At 39.4% G+C, this 15,108-nt stretch overlaps 1 protein-coding gene across 1 annotated transcript in view; it reads left to right on the top strand.

Moving 5' to 3' along the window:
* Nucleotides 9,335–15,108, top strand: part of C16H1orf101 (chromosome 16 C1orf101 homolog) — a 150,172-nt gene continuing 144,398 nt past the window's right edge. Inside the window, exons 1-2 of the mRNA XM_005690605.2 lie at nt 9,335–9,419; nt 9,634–9,760. Of these exons, the coding sequence (XP_005690662.2) occupies nt 9,335–9,419; nt 9,634–9,760 (212 nt within the window). The remainder of the gene's footprint in view (nt 9,420–9,633; nt 9,761–15,108) is intronic.

Raw genomic sequence — 15,108 nt, 5'->3', positions numbered from 1 at the left:
CTGTGGAAAGTATAAGTAGAATGAGGATGATCATATGACTGGGCCAGGTCAGTTTTTATATTCTTGATATTCTCTTCACCGCAGCTTTTCCTGCCTTCCATGAGAAAGAAGTCAGCTCCGGCTAATGGCAGCAGTCCTGATGGCGACCTCCCCAGGAATACTGGCTGTTTGATGACATGTTCATCTTTCAGAATATGGATTTCACTAAGGTTGTGGGCAACAGGTTTCTGGTCTGTGTAGACTGTGAAATTGGACCAATTGGCTGCCATTGCCTCGATGACAAGAACAGTTTCTATGTATCCCTGGAATGGGTTTCCCATGACTAACCAAGGAGAAGAGAATCAGCTCTACACTCATCTGTAAAAGCTGCTCCCTGCAAGAACTGGCATTTAACTGGTATAACTCTTCAGCCACTGCCTTTTCTGTGTTACTATAAATTATGAGTATCAGGATGTCCGGTTGAACACACAGAGGGCTGATTCTGCTTCTTTAAAGCCTCAAGTGCAAGCCTCTTGCTTAGTTTGCTTTGCATCACAACATTTCCCAATTTCCCTCCCACCTCCTCAGTTTTGGGACCTATTCTCCTGCCTAAGATTCTGCCTGGGCTCTCTTTTACCCAGGAGCTCCTTTGTTTCTTGCTCTAGAACAGCAGCAGTCAACCTTTTAGCCACAGTGACATATGAAAAATAATGCTCATGCTAATAGTTGAAAGTCCACCTTTTTCTCTCTCATTTAAGAAAGCATCTGAGTGTCTGAGAATGACTCTTTCATGTGGCTGACTTTATCTACAGTAATTTATTCTTTTTAAAAGTAAAGCATTAACAAACTTCAGTATGTAACTGCTAATCAGAAACATATTACCTTGGACACACCCCTAATATCATGTTCAAGCGCCTCTACTCCAGGTTGACTGTAACTTTTTATTGTGAAGATGAGCATGTGAAGATGTGAAGATTTTCTTCCCATCAAATCTTTTTTTTTAATTTTATTTTTTTAAAAGAAGTTTTGGCTGTGCTGGGTCTTTGTTGTGGCAAGCAGGCTTTCTCTTGTGGCGAGTGGGGGCTACTCTCTGTTGAAGTGTTTGGGCTGCTCACTGGGGTGGCCTCCCTTACTGTGGAGTGGGCTCTAGGGGGAATGGGCTTCAGTAGTTGCAACGCCCGGGCTCTAGAGCACAGGGTCAGTAGTTGTGGTGCATGGGCTTAGCTGCCACATGGCATGTGGGATCTTTCTGGCCCAGGGATCAAACCTGTGTCTTCTGTATTGGCAAGTGGAGTCTTTACCACCGAGCCACCAGTGAAGTCCTCAAATCTTGATATGGTTTTTTCTTTAGGTTAGCTCCTTACTACCATATCCTATAAGTTGAGAATCAAAATTTCAACCCTATCTGGCAGCAACCCCAAGGAAAATTCAGCCCTGGTCGCTTTCCCAGGATTTCTTGTAATCAGAGTAGAGGGTGTGGGATATAGAAGGGATAGGTGTTTGCCATATTATATATATAAGTTAGTCTTATCCGGACAAGTAACTCTTCATTTGCTCTTAGGAAAGACTCCTTTAATGGATAGTGTCGTCATGTACTGAGCCTACCAACAATGGTCCTCTCTGAGTTTTGGTTCAGTTGGAATCTCTGTATCAATTCAGAGTACAAACTTTCTGTCAAATGCCTCTCTTTATAGCTGTGGGGTTGCTCTAACCGTTTGATGTTAGCATCAGTTTGATGTTCAATATCATTTTCAGTTGTTCTGTCTTTTCTTTTCTGAAATGACTCACCATCTTAGAGGGAATCTACATAATCAGGTTTCAGGTATCCTTCCATCATCCCTACCTCTAAGATTCAAGAAACCTAGAGAAAGGAGGACTAACTAGTGACCTTACGATCTGTGGTCCATTCCTTGCATCTGTTTTCTGGTTGATTTCTCCTCCTCTCCACAGAACTTACACTTCAGACTCCCCAGTTAAAATATGGGCCTTTTGCAACAAAACCATTCCCCTGGAAAGGTGACTTCCTTCCCCCAATCAGGCACAAATATCTCTAGAGAAAATGAGAGAGCTGTTGTCCTTAATTATGATATTTGCAGGAAAACAAACAAACAGATTTATCCAGGTCAGAAGCAGCAAGACCAAGTAGATGCCTGTAGGGGCATATGGTTTCTCATATCACAAGCCAAAACCTAAGCAAAGCATTTTTTAAAATTAGGATTTGACTTTTCCTTCCTTTTTAAAAAACACAGAGGTAAATACACATTCATTTAAATGAGTATAAATATAAAATGGGTAAAGATATGTTTTTAATCACTCATTTCCACCATCCAGAGACTGCCAATGGCAACATGATATATATCCTCAATGTTTTTCTATATGTACTATATATAAACCTGTATGATCTTTTAAAACAAATATAAGATCACACTCTTTTATAACTTGCATTTTCCATTTAACAAAATCCTGACTTCCCATGTCTGTAGATGGATGGACTTCCCTGGTGGTTCAGATGGTAAAGAATCTGCCTGCAGTGCAGAAGACCCCGGTTTGATCCCTGGGTCAGGAAGATCCCCTGGAGAAGGGAATGGCAACCCACTCCAGTATTCTTGGCTGAAGAATTCTATGGACAGAGGAGCCCTGTAGGCTACAGTCCATAGGTGGTGAAGAATTGGACACGACTGATTGACTAACACTTTTCATGTCTGTAGATATCCATTTGTTTTCAATATTTCATTGTATTTCTGTACTATAATTTATTTAAACAATCCACTATTAGATTGTCTCCAGTTTCTAATAAACAATGTGATATCACATGCGATGTTAGAGCTAAATCAGTTTAAAGTGAAGTCACTCAGTTGCGTCCGACTCTTTGGGACCCCATGGACTGCCTATCAGGTTCCTCCATCCGTGGGATTTTCCAAGCAAAGATACTGGAGTGGGTTGTCATTTCACTCTTAATTATTTCCTAAGCTACATCATTAAAAGTGAGTTGCAGGGTATGTACATTTTCAAGGCTTTGCTGTATTGACACATATTCCTCAAAAACCACTGTGCTAATTTATTCTCCTCCAGCAGTATAAGACAGCATTTCTCTGAACCTTTCCTAACACTGTGCATTATTATTATGACTAAATGAATATTTTGTCACTTTGATTTTAAAAAATAGCATCTCACTGTTTAATTGGATTTATTTTATTTCTAATGAAAAGTTGCATACTTGTTGGTCATTATTTTTTTGAAAATTACTAAACATTATTATCCAGTAGCCAAAAATACAAAGTTGTTATTCTGCTTTTTCAGTTTTATATGAGAGAAATAAAGGCATTTAAACAGTGGAAATTAGATTCTTGCAAGTCCCTAGGAAGAGTATATAATCTGGAAAAGCAGAAGAGAGCTGAAAGCTGAAACTTAGGGTTTATCTTGAGATTTGTCAAGTAATTAATTAGTCACTTAGTTCTGCTATAAAGTGAGACTGTCATCTCTTCATTCCCCTCACATACAATAGCCTCTCAATAAAGATGTGTGAATCAGTTAACTGCTATTTGCTGTAGGTAGATAGAGGTAACCCATGCTTGCTGCTGTAAGTATAAAAGCCTGCAGTTCCTATTGAGGACAGCAACTGATTTTTCCAAGGCCTGATTGCTTCTACAAAAATTTTTTTTTAACAGGGAATCAAAGATGAACAATGGTGTACTGACGTTTTACATATTGTTACTATGCTGTGTATGAATGAGGCTATTCAGGTAAATCTAACATATAACTAATGAGGACTTCTGCTCTTGTAATAATGGATAGGAAAATTGGGCTGACCATCCCACTTAAGGCAACTAGAAAGGGTGGAAAATATTTTAAAAATCCAAAGGCATCAGCGAGCACATGAGTATTTTTTTTTAAGAATAAATAGACCAGGATCACTGAGAAGATGGAGGCCCTAGGAGGTGGACTTAATGTTTTGGGCCACTGCACTCATCAAACTTAATGAGTTTCCTGCACTCATCAAACTTGAAGGAAGCACTTCAGAGGCTGATGGGTATTTTGACAGCCTTCCAGAAGTAGGGGACAGAGCCTGTCTAAGGGGAGTAGACCTGGTGAATGCCCCTCACTTTGGTTTGAAGCCCTTTACACCCCAGGAATAGGGGTGAACAAGAAGTAGGAAAGAGAAAGACTTTCCTAGGGGATTGCAGCTCAGCTTCCAATTATCAGAATCACTGCAAATGGTGACTGCAGCCATGAAATTAAAAGACACTTGCTCCTTGGAAGAAAAGCTATGACCAACCTAGACAGCATATTAAAAAGCAGAGACATTACTTTGCCAACAAAGGTCCATCTAGTCAAACCTATGGTTTTTCCAGTAGTCATGTATGGATGACTGAGTTGGACTGTAAAGAAAGCTAACTGATGCTTTTGAACTGTGGTGCTGGAGAAGACTCTTGAGAGTCCCTTGGACTGCAAGAAGATTCAACCAGTCCATCCTAAAAGAAATCAGTCCTGAATATTCATTGGAAGGACTGATGCTGAAGCTGAAACTCCAATACTTTGGCCACCTGATGCAAAGAACTGACTCATTTGAAAAGGCCTTGATGCTGAGAAAGATTGAAGGTGGGAGGAGCAGGGGACAACAGAGGATGAGATGGTTGGATGGCATCACCAACTCAATGGACATGACTTTGAGTAAGCTCTGGGAGTTGATGATGGACAGGGAAGCCTGGCATGCTGCAGTCCACAGGGTTGCAAAGTGTTGGACACGACTGAGTGACTGAACTGAACTGATCCTAGATGGGGGGGCTTCCTCAAACCCTTGGCATAAGCAATCAAAAACCCTCTCTACGTGAAAATATCATCCTAAACTTGAAATTGTTTCTATAAACAATTTTGCTACTGTAATATCTTGACTACAATAAAATATAATCAAGCACACGAAACAACAAAAAACCAGAAAAAAGACAATGGAAACAGTCCCATAGAGGATGGTGACATTGAAGTTTTCAGACATAGACTATAAAGTAACTCCTTTCTCTGTTCAAGGAGATATACACGGTTTGGAAATTTCAGCAGATACCTGAACATATGAAAAAACAAGTGAATTCTAGAATTTTTTTAAAAATGCAATAACTAAAATTAAGAATTCAATGGAAAGGATAACTAACAGATATGTAAGACTGCAACCCCAAACCTTATACAACATTACTGATAAAAAGTAAAAGAAAATAAATTTATTAAATTTATTGGGCCATAAAACTGCAGTCCATAGACAAAATCCATTCAAAACAACTTCTGATTTATTGAGATTCAGGAGTCTGCAAGCCAAGAATGGTTCTCACCTTTTAAAATGGCTGTATAATTGTCTACATAATAGCCTCAGTTTTTCCTCTAAGAGACAAAGCCTGAAATATGTATTATCTGGTCTTTTAGGAAAAAAGTTTGCCTACTATTGGCTAATACTGTAAAGATGTCAACTTTTCTCCAAATTGAGATATAAATTTAATAAAATCTCAATAAAACCCCAACATTTAATTTTTTTTTTGCAAAGTTAAACAAACAGATTCTAAAAGTTATATGAAAATGCAAAGGACTAAGAATAGCCAAAGGAATCATGGAGACAAACAAGAGGGGAGAATTCTTCTATTAGACAGATATCACAGCTTGTCACACAGATAGATGAATGACTAACAGAACAAAATAGCTCAGAAATAGACCCACGTGTATGGATGCTTGATTCATGACAAAAGTGGGAGTCATGATTTTGGCATAAGGAGAGCTTATGCAATGCTGATAATGTTCCACTTTAAAAAAATTTGCATAGCGATTATGTAACAAATTATTAAGTATCATACACATCTTTTGTGCACTTTCCTGAATATATGTTTTTATAATAAAATGGATTTTAGAAAAATGTAACCAATGAATGATCTTATTTAAAAAAAAGCTTATCTTCCTAAACATTAGATTCTTAGATCCTTCAAAATTAGATTACATTTCTTGTCTATTATCTACTAAACCTATATACATTTAAAAACTAAACCCTTGATTCTGCTTGCTCACCTCCAAGGAAGGTAAGTTCTGTAAGTGTAGGGACCAAGAATATTCTGTATACTATTACAAGTTTTATGCCTGGCTCAATGTCTGCCGCATTTTAATAGTATGATAAATACTTGTTAAGGGAATTCAAACTTCATTGGATGTTATGCTATTTTAAGGAGACTAATTAAAAGTATTCATGAAAATTTTAAAAATGGCTAGAGATTAGAGTGAATTATATTTCTGATGCAGGAACAGTGGGTTAGAAATTAGGTATTACACTTTTTTCTAATGCTGTTTGACAAAGACATGAAAACAGACATGGTACAAGATCACAGACTGTAAATCAATGTGACCATGATTTTTGGCTAAGTCCTCTGAGGGTAAGAAAGTAAAGGTGTTAACATCAGTGGTGCCAATCTTTCAATTGTGATCAAGGATTCCCGAATGTGTCTAAATGTCAGAATTTAGGGTTAAGTGACAGAAGTGTCCACTAAATTCACTTCATGTCTGTTGAAATGTATTTTGCTTCATATGGAAACAATGTTATCCATGAGTAGTTTGTAGCCTATGACACAAACTATATGAACCCCAAACACGAGATTATGACAAACAATTCTAATTTGATATGCTAGGAATATGTCCTCTGCCACAATTAGTGCAGGGTCCTGAGAGAGTCATTTCCTAGGCAGGTTGATAAGAAGTCTAGGGGTCTCCAAGGAGAGAAGGGTCTGGAATTCTCAAGTAGGAAGAAAGGACAAACTTCTCTTCCTTCTCTACATTCCTTAGGATTATATAACAGCAATGTATTCTGCCTGAGGACAGTCTCTGGATTAAACCTGGCTAATTCTGTTATTTTAAAATGTAAATTATGGGAGTAGGTCTGGTGAGGTCTTTACAACCTCCAGACATTCTTTGGATTTACTGGAGAGTGTATAACTCCATTGCTAACACTAACAAGCGGGTACTCTTTCTGCCCCCTTCTGATGCCTATGTCAGAAGCTTTCTCTATCTCCTTTATACTTTAATAAAACTTTATTACACAAAAGCTCTGAGCGATCAAGCCTCGTCTCTGGCCCCAGATTGAATTCTTCTCCTCCGGGGGCCAAGAATCCCAGTGTCGTGATTCAACAACAACCTTTCAGTCCCTAGTGACCCCAGACAATCTATTTCAGATTAGGGGCCAGGATGGAACCGTGACCTGGGGAACTAGTGAGGATATGAAATGTGAGCTGGAGACGTATGCCTGTAAGGAGGTGAGGGGGGAGTGATCAGTTCCCACAGGTTTATACATTATCTTTTCCTCCCACTTTGTCCTGAACAAGCTCTGGTATGAGATGTGAAATAGGGGTTGGGTGGCTATGGGAGTTCCGTTTTAGGGAGAAGCTGCCCCAGTCAAAGGGGAGGTAAAGTTCAAGATAAAACAATAGGGCTTTCAACAGAAAGTGAGCTCACTCAACTTGGGCAACTATAATAAGGCAACCACCAATTGTAAGTAATCAGTCATTTGAAAGCAGGCCTTGGCACTGGCTCAAGAACGAATAGCTGAGGCATGGTCCTGGTGTCTCTCTACCTTGATTCTTTACTGCTGCAAGAATAGGATATTCTTGTTCCCACAAAGCCACTCCATCTTATTTTGTGTGCTCGCCCCCCCCCCCCACCTCACTCCTCTTGCCCAGCAATTCCATGTCATTTAATTGCTGTGTGGTGGGGAAAATCCTATATATATGGAAAGGATGCAGACTTACCAGATTCCTTAGATTGCTTCAAAATTAGAGTTAACCATGGACCTTTCATTCTGAACTTTGATGTGTCTACAACAGTGGTGGAGTTGAGATATGAAAATAAACGAGGGTGTGTATGAAAATAAATACAGGAAACGTCATCTTAAATGGAGTCAGGAAGTCTTGAAAAGGGAGCTCTCACCCACTTGCCACTTATTGCAGTCTGAATAACCAGCAGCAAGAAGGAAGATAAGATTACTTTTCTTCTGGTATAAGGGAAGATATTTTTCACAGAGAAATTTTATCTCTTGCTTTTAAGAAAAAGGAAGGAAGACCCCTCCCTGACCTACTGGCGATGCATTAGCACTTAACCCAAAGAGAAACTGCATAACATCCGACCCTGGCTCTTCTCCAGTGAACGTTTGTTCAAAACAACTCAAGCATTTCCTCCTAAAACCTAATAAAAGCAGGTCCCTTCTCCTTTGTTCTCCAAATTTGTCTATGATTCACCAAAGTTTGCCTGTCCCGAACTGCAATTCTCTGCTATTCCCAAACAAACCCATTTTGCTGATTAAATAATTGGCTGCTTTTATTTCGTGTTTCGTGATTGAGCTGCTGATCAAATGCTCTTTCAACTGCAATACATATTAACTATGACATCTAGTTCTGATATAAATTTGCTTCGCAAGAAACGGAATAAAATCGCATAAAATGTAATATCTCTCAAATCATTTGTATATAGACAATCCCATTCTCTAATAGTCCCTGGAACAAATTTTACAACTTTTATTCAGTGATTCATTAAGTCAGTAAACACTGAGAACCTACTAGAAAACAGGATTATGCTGGGCACGATAAAATAAAGACGACTAAAGATACAGCTGTCGTCCTCAAGGACATAAATTATTTGGGGTACAAGTAAACAGATAGATTATAGTACTATGTGATAGCTTTGTTGTTTATTTTGGCTTTACTGCAAGATTGCAAATCCCTTTGCAAATCAGAATGCTATCCTATTTCTCTGTACTCAAGTGCACGAGGTAGTGTTGGGCATAAAGCAGATGTTCAATAAGCACACGTTACTATTCATTTCTGTTCAATTTTAAAATCACTTATCGAGTGCCTGCTTCCTGGAACAGAGAGGGTACTGCTAGGTACGTAATAGCTATCGCAGTGATTATATGCTGTCTCAATGAAGATTTGGGCTAACTGATACACTAGCTTAAAAGTTTCACCTTCATCCAATCAATTCACATTTTCCTAAGTGGTTATGCTACTTCATTCCATAAAAACACAGTTTTGCTTTTCCTAAAATCTGATTTACATTTTCTCCTCCGGCAAACTGGGGAGCCTCGGCGTGCGCTTGCACGCATGCGCACACGCCAGCGCCTGGCGAAGCGCCCCCGCCCGCGAGCACCTCCAGCCACCCGCATCCGTTGCACGGCCGTTGGGTAGTGGCGAGCCGGCACCATGTCCGCCGCGGGAGTGGCGTTGTTGTTGTCCTGCCTGAGCTGTTGCGGCTCGGCCCTGTGGAGGTAGAGAGACGCCAGTCGCGGGAAGGGGCGTCCCTGGGGCTGGGCAGGCGGCGCCATATCCCTGCTCCTTAGCGTCGCATGGCCTGGGGCTCCGGTGGACCGCAGCCTCGTTCCCCAGTTCTGGCGCCAACAGCAGCTCCCCGCCGCCCGTTCAGTGTTTTCAGTGAATGAGGGCGGGAAATGAGGGCACGCAATTGGAGAAGGGAACGGCAACCTAACGGCAACCGCTTCAGTCTTCTTGCCTGGGAAATCCCATGGACAGAGGAGCCTGATGGGTTATAGTCCGTGGGGTCGCAAATAGTCGGACACGACTTAGCGACTAAACAACAAACAACAACAAATTAGGGTTTAGCTGTCTCCCCAAGTTCCCGCCGTAGTTTCGCGTTACTTCCACGTGTCGGTTTCCTGGAGAGCGGGTCCCACTCTGAACCCCTTTGCCAGAGAGAAGCACAGAGAGGACCAAAAAGTCTCCACCGGGAATGAGGGTGGGGGCACTTCGCTAGGGTAACTAGGTAGTTGATAGTTTATGTTAAGTAGTTGTGGTTGAATGATTTGTGAGAAGGTGCTTTTAAAATGTGCACAAAGTAAGAATATGTAATACCCGCAGAAAGTGGGTTGATAATGAGGAAGGAAAACTTTAAAGTTCTGAGGGATCCTCCATGTAAGGTTTTTGGTCAGCATTAGGTGGCTGCTGGATTGGAAGGTGTATCAAAATATTTTGCATTTTCATCACAGGTTAAAATACAGATAGTTAACTGGAAAAATCACATTTTGTGAATATTCTGTTTATTACCTTCTAACCCAGGTGGCGCTAGTAGTAAAGGACCCGCCTGCTAACACAGGAGACGTAAAAGACTCGGATTCTATCCCTGGGTTGGGAAGATTCCTGGAGGAGGACCTGGCAACCCACTCCAGTATTCTTGCCTGGAGAATCCCGTGGACAGAGGAGCCTGAAGGGCTACAGTCCACAGGGTCGCACAGAGTCAGACATGACTGAAGTGACTCAGTGCACATTAAAATGTTAGGATACCAACAATAAAACTTGTAGAGGTTTCAGAGCGAAGGGATCCATGGCATCTCAGTGAACAGATGGAGAAGTCAAACGGAGTAAAAGCAGTGGTTGGAAAGTCACTGAAGTACTGAGAAAAAAATTAAAACAGCATTCTGACAGAACTCTTAAAAATTAATATTCTTTCAGTTCAGTTCAGTTGAGTCGCTCAGTCGTGTCCGACTCTTTGAGACCCCATGAATCGCAGCACTCCAGGCCTCCCTGTCCATCACCAGCTCCTGGAGTTCACTGAGACACATCCATCGAGTCAGTGATACCATCCAGCCATCTCATCCTCTGTCGTCTTCTTTTCCTCCTGCCCCCAATCCCTCCCAGCGTCAGAGTCTTTTCCAATGAGTCAACTCTTCGCATGAGGTGGCCAAAGTACTGGAGTGTCAGCTTTAGCATCATTCTTTCCAAAGAAATCCCAGGGCTGATCTCCTTCAGAATGGACAGGTTGGATCTCCTTGCAGTCCAAGGGACTCTCAAGAGTCTTCTCCAACACCACAGTTCAAAAGCATCAATTCTGTGGTGCTCAGCTTTCTTCACAGTCCAACTCTCACATCCATACATGACCACAGGAAAAACCATAGCCTTGACTAGACGGACCTTTGTTAGCAAAGTAATGTCTCTGCTTTTCAATATGCTGTTTAGGTTGGTCATAACTTTTTTCCAAGGAGTAAGCGTCTTTTAATTTCATGGCTGCAGTCACCATCTGCAGTGATTTTGGAGCCCCCAAAAATAAAGTCTGACACTGTTTCCACTGTTTCCCCATCTATTTCCCATGAAGTGATGGGACCAGATGCCATGATCTTCGTTTTCTGAATGTTGAGCTTTAAGCCAACTTTTTCACTCTCCACTTTTACTTTCATCAAGAGGCTTTTTAGTTCCTCTTCACTTTCTGCCATCAGGGTGGTGTCATCTGCATATCTGAGGCTATTGATATTTCTCCCAGCAATCTTGATTCCAGCTTGTGCTTCTTCCAGCCCAGTGTTTCTCATGATGTATTCTGCATATAAGTTAAATAAGCAGGGTGACAATATACAGCCTTGATGTACCCGTTTTCCTATTTGAAACCAGTCTGTTGTTCCATGTCCAGTTCTAACTGTTGCTTCCTGACCTGCATACAGGTTTCTCAAGAGGCAGGTCAGATGGTCTGGTATTCCCATCTCTTTCAGAATTTTCCACCGTTTATTGTGATCACACAGTCAAAGGCTTTGGCATAGTCAATAAAGCAGAAATAGATGTTTTTCTGGAACTCTCTTGCTTTTCCCATGATCCAGCGGATGTTGGCAATTTGATCTCTGGTTCCTCTGCCTTTTCTAAAGCCAGCTTGAACATCTGAAAGTTCACGATTCACATATTGCTGAAGGCTTACTTGGAGAATTCTGAGCATTACTTTACTAGCGTGTGAAATGAGTGCAATTGTGCAGTAGTTTGAGCATTCTTTGGCATTGCTTTTCTTTGGGATTGGAATGAAAACTGACCTTTTCCAGTCCTGTGGCCACTGCTGAGTTTTCCAAATTTGCTGGCATATTGAGTGCAGCACTTTCACAGCATCGTCTTTCAGGATTTGAAATAGCTCAACTGGAATTCCATCACTTCCACTAGCTTTGTTCATAGTGATGCTTTCTAAGGCCCACTTGACTTCACATTCCAGGATGTCTGGCTCTAGGTGAATGATCACACCATCATTATTATCTGTGTCCTGAAGACTTTTTTGGACAATTCTGTGTATTCTTGCCACCTCTTCTTAATATCTTCTGCTTTTGTTAGGTCCATACCATTTCTGTCCTTTATCGAGCCCATCTTTGCAGAAAATGTTCCCTTGGTATCTCTAATCTTCTTGAAGAGATCTCTAGTCTTTCCCATTCTGTTGTTTTCCTCTATTTCTTTGCATTGATCCCTGAAGAAGGCTTTCTTATCTCTTCTTGCTATTCTTTGGAACTCTGCATTCAGATGCTTATATGTTTCCTTTTCTCCTTTGCTTTTCACTTCTTTTCACAGCTATTAGTAAGTCCTCCCCAGACAGCCATTTTGCTTTTTTGCATTTCTTTTCCATGGGGATGGTCTTGATCCCTGTCTCCTATACAATGTCACGAACCTCAGTCCGTAGTTCATCAGGCACTCTATCTATCAGATCTAGGCCCTTAAATCTATTTCTCACTTCCACTGTATAATCATAAGGGATTTGATTGAGGTCATACCTGAATGGTCTAGCGGTTTTCCCTAGTTTCTTCAATTTAAGTCTGAATTTGGCAATAAGGAGCTCATGATCTGAGCCACAGTCAGCTCCTGGTCTTGTTTTTACTGACTGTATAGAGCTTCTCCATCTTTGGCTGCAAAGAATATAATCAATCTGATTTTGATGTTGACCATCTGGTGATGTACATGTGTAGAGTCTTCTCCTGTGTTGTTGGAAGAGGGTGTTTGCTATGACCAGTGCATTTTCTTGGCAAAACTCTTTATAATATTCTTTATAAAATGAAATAATAAAACCTATCATGGTTTTGTGAGGCATGAAAACCATGATATATTTCAAACTTTTAACACATGTATCAATAAATTATGGTAGTTGATATTATTTAGGTTCACCTGTGAGCTACGGGAGTATATAATGTTTGCTATGTTGTACACCAGCGATCACCAAGCTTTAGTGTAAAGAATTAGATATTAAATATTTTAGGCTTTTTAAGCAATGCTATATGTTTTAGCTACTCTGCCATAGTAGTGGACAACAGTAATAAACAGTAGTAAGCCAACAGTGGTAAACAAATAGTGTGGCTCTGTACAAATAAAAGTCGACTTACAGAACACAAATGAAATTTGGCCCAAAGAACATAGTTTTCCAATTCCTGGTGTACATTCATAATTGAAGGAAATGCTCAGTTTAAATTAGAGGTTAGAGAAGACAAAAAAGGTGGTTTTTTTTTTGTGTGTGTGTGGTGGTCAGACTCCCTGAATTTTAGTTCTTAATAAGGTGTGCTTTTAAAGGAGGAGCTTTCTTGAACTTAATGGATTTTTATTTTATTGTTAGCCTTTTGGAAGGGGAAGTTGAGAAATCCAGGGTAAATGTTTTTATTTAAGAATCTTTTCCTGCCCCTAGGTCTAAGAGGTATTTATCTAAACTTTCTACTGCTGTTACCAAACTTGGGTCTGCTTGCTGTTGCTCAGTAAAGTCGATTTGCTGACGCTGGGTTTTTATGAAGGAAAGTTAGGGTTTATTCTAAGTGCAAGGAGTATGGGTGGCTAATGCTCAAAAGACCTGAGCTCCCCGATGGATTTCAGGGAAGAGTTTCATAAAACAGTTTGAGGGGAAGGGTCTCAGGATATAAGATTAGCTTGGACATAGTTCTCTCATTGGTTGACGGTGAAGTAACAGGGTGGTATTTTGGGAATCTCAATAATCAACCGTCTGGCTCCAACCAGTGGTCAGCATACAGCTCACTTCTGCTTCTGGTTGGGGTTTTACTATCTGCATAACAACTCGGGAATGTGCATTAGACTCTTATCTATGGTTTTCAGGGAGGAACTGAAGATTCTGTGACTGCTATGTGGCTGATCTGTTATTTAAATTGTTACTTGCTCTCAGGGCCCAGCTGCTGTTTTTTGTTACTACATGTTCACATTCTTTCATTCTTATTATTTTTTAAAATTTATTTATTTTAAATGAAACAAAGATGAATATTTTTAATGATAAAAGGTACTATTCACAAAGAAGATAGACATCATAAGCCATTAGACAACTTAACAAAGAAATAAAGATACATAAAGAAAAAACCAGAAGAAATATAAGGGAGAAGAAAAAATATATAATCATAGTAAGACATATTAACATTTCTCTGAGAATATTTTATCAAGTGCTGAAAAATAAGAATAGGAGCATCTTGAATGATGGCATTAATAACTGAAATATAATAGGTTTACATTTATATTAATCATATTATACACAAATATATTTAAAATTTTGTATCTCATGTTGTTATTAGATGTCCATAGGATATTTAGAAAAACTGGCAAAAAGATAAACATTACTAAATTTCACACACTACAATTCTTTTACGTGTGTGCATGATTCAGTTATACATATGCACATATGTTAGTTTTGAAATTATTTTCCATTATAGGTTATTATAAGATATTGATTATAGTTCCCTGTGCTATACAGTAAACCTTTGTTGCATATCTGTTTTTTTAAATTAGAAATCTAGCATTCTGTTCATACTAAGTTAAACAAGTGGAATCAATATGTCAAAAATTTTTTTGTTAGGCAAGAATTCATGAGTTTTCTACAATGTTATATTATTATATATATGTATACAAAAGCTTTTATATTACACTTGATAAAGGCTTGAGAAAGAACATCCATTAAAAAAGAATAGATGGTGAAATTGGAAAACATAAGCTAAATGAAATGGGAACACTGAATATAGAATAATAAAAGTGAAACAAATTAGATAAAAGATCTTCATATAGTCCCGTTGTTTTTAAACATGGCTGCTCGTTAGAAACTTTTTGGAGCACTGGCCAAAAAAAAAAGCAATACCTGGGCATTTATAGTTTTCAAAAATTCCAAGATAATTCTGATATGCATATGGACTTTTAAAAAGTGATTACAGGTTTTTCTATTAAATGATAGCTTTGGTGATAGAGTTCTATAACTTTTCTGTTGACCAATCATGATACAGTGTTATTGAGTAATAGTTACATAATCACAGTAGTAAAATATGTTTATCAGTTTTCACAATCAATAGCCTGACAAAAAATAAAAGATAATTACAATTGTAAGCCATGATGGGAACAT

The sequence above is a fragment of the Capra hircus genome, chromosome 16 (assembly GCF_001704415.2).
Source record: "Capra hircus breed San Clemente chromosome 16, ASM170441v1, whole genome shotgun sequence".
Lineage (NCBI taxonomy): Eukaryota > Metazoa > Chordata > Mammalia > Artiodactyla > Bovidae > Capra > Capra hircus.
The sequence above is the reverse complement of the archived record's forward strand: the minus strand, read 5'-3'. Positions and strand labels throughout refer to the sequence as shown.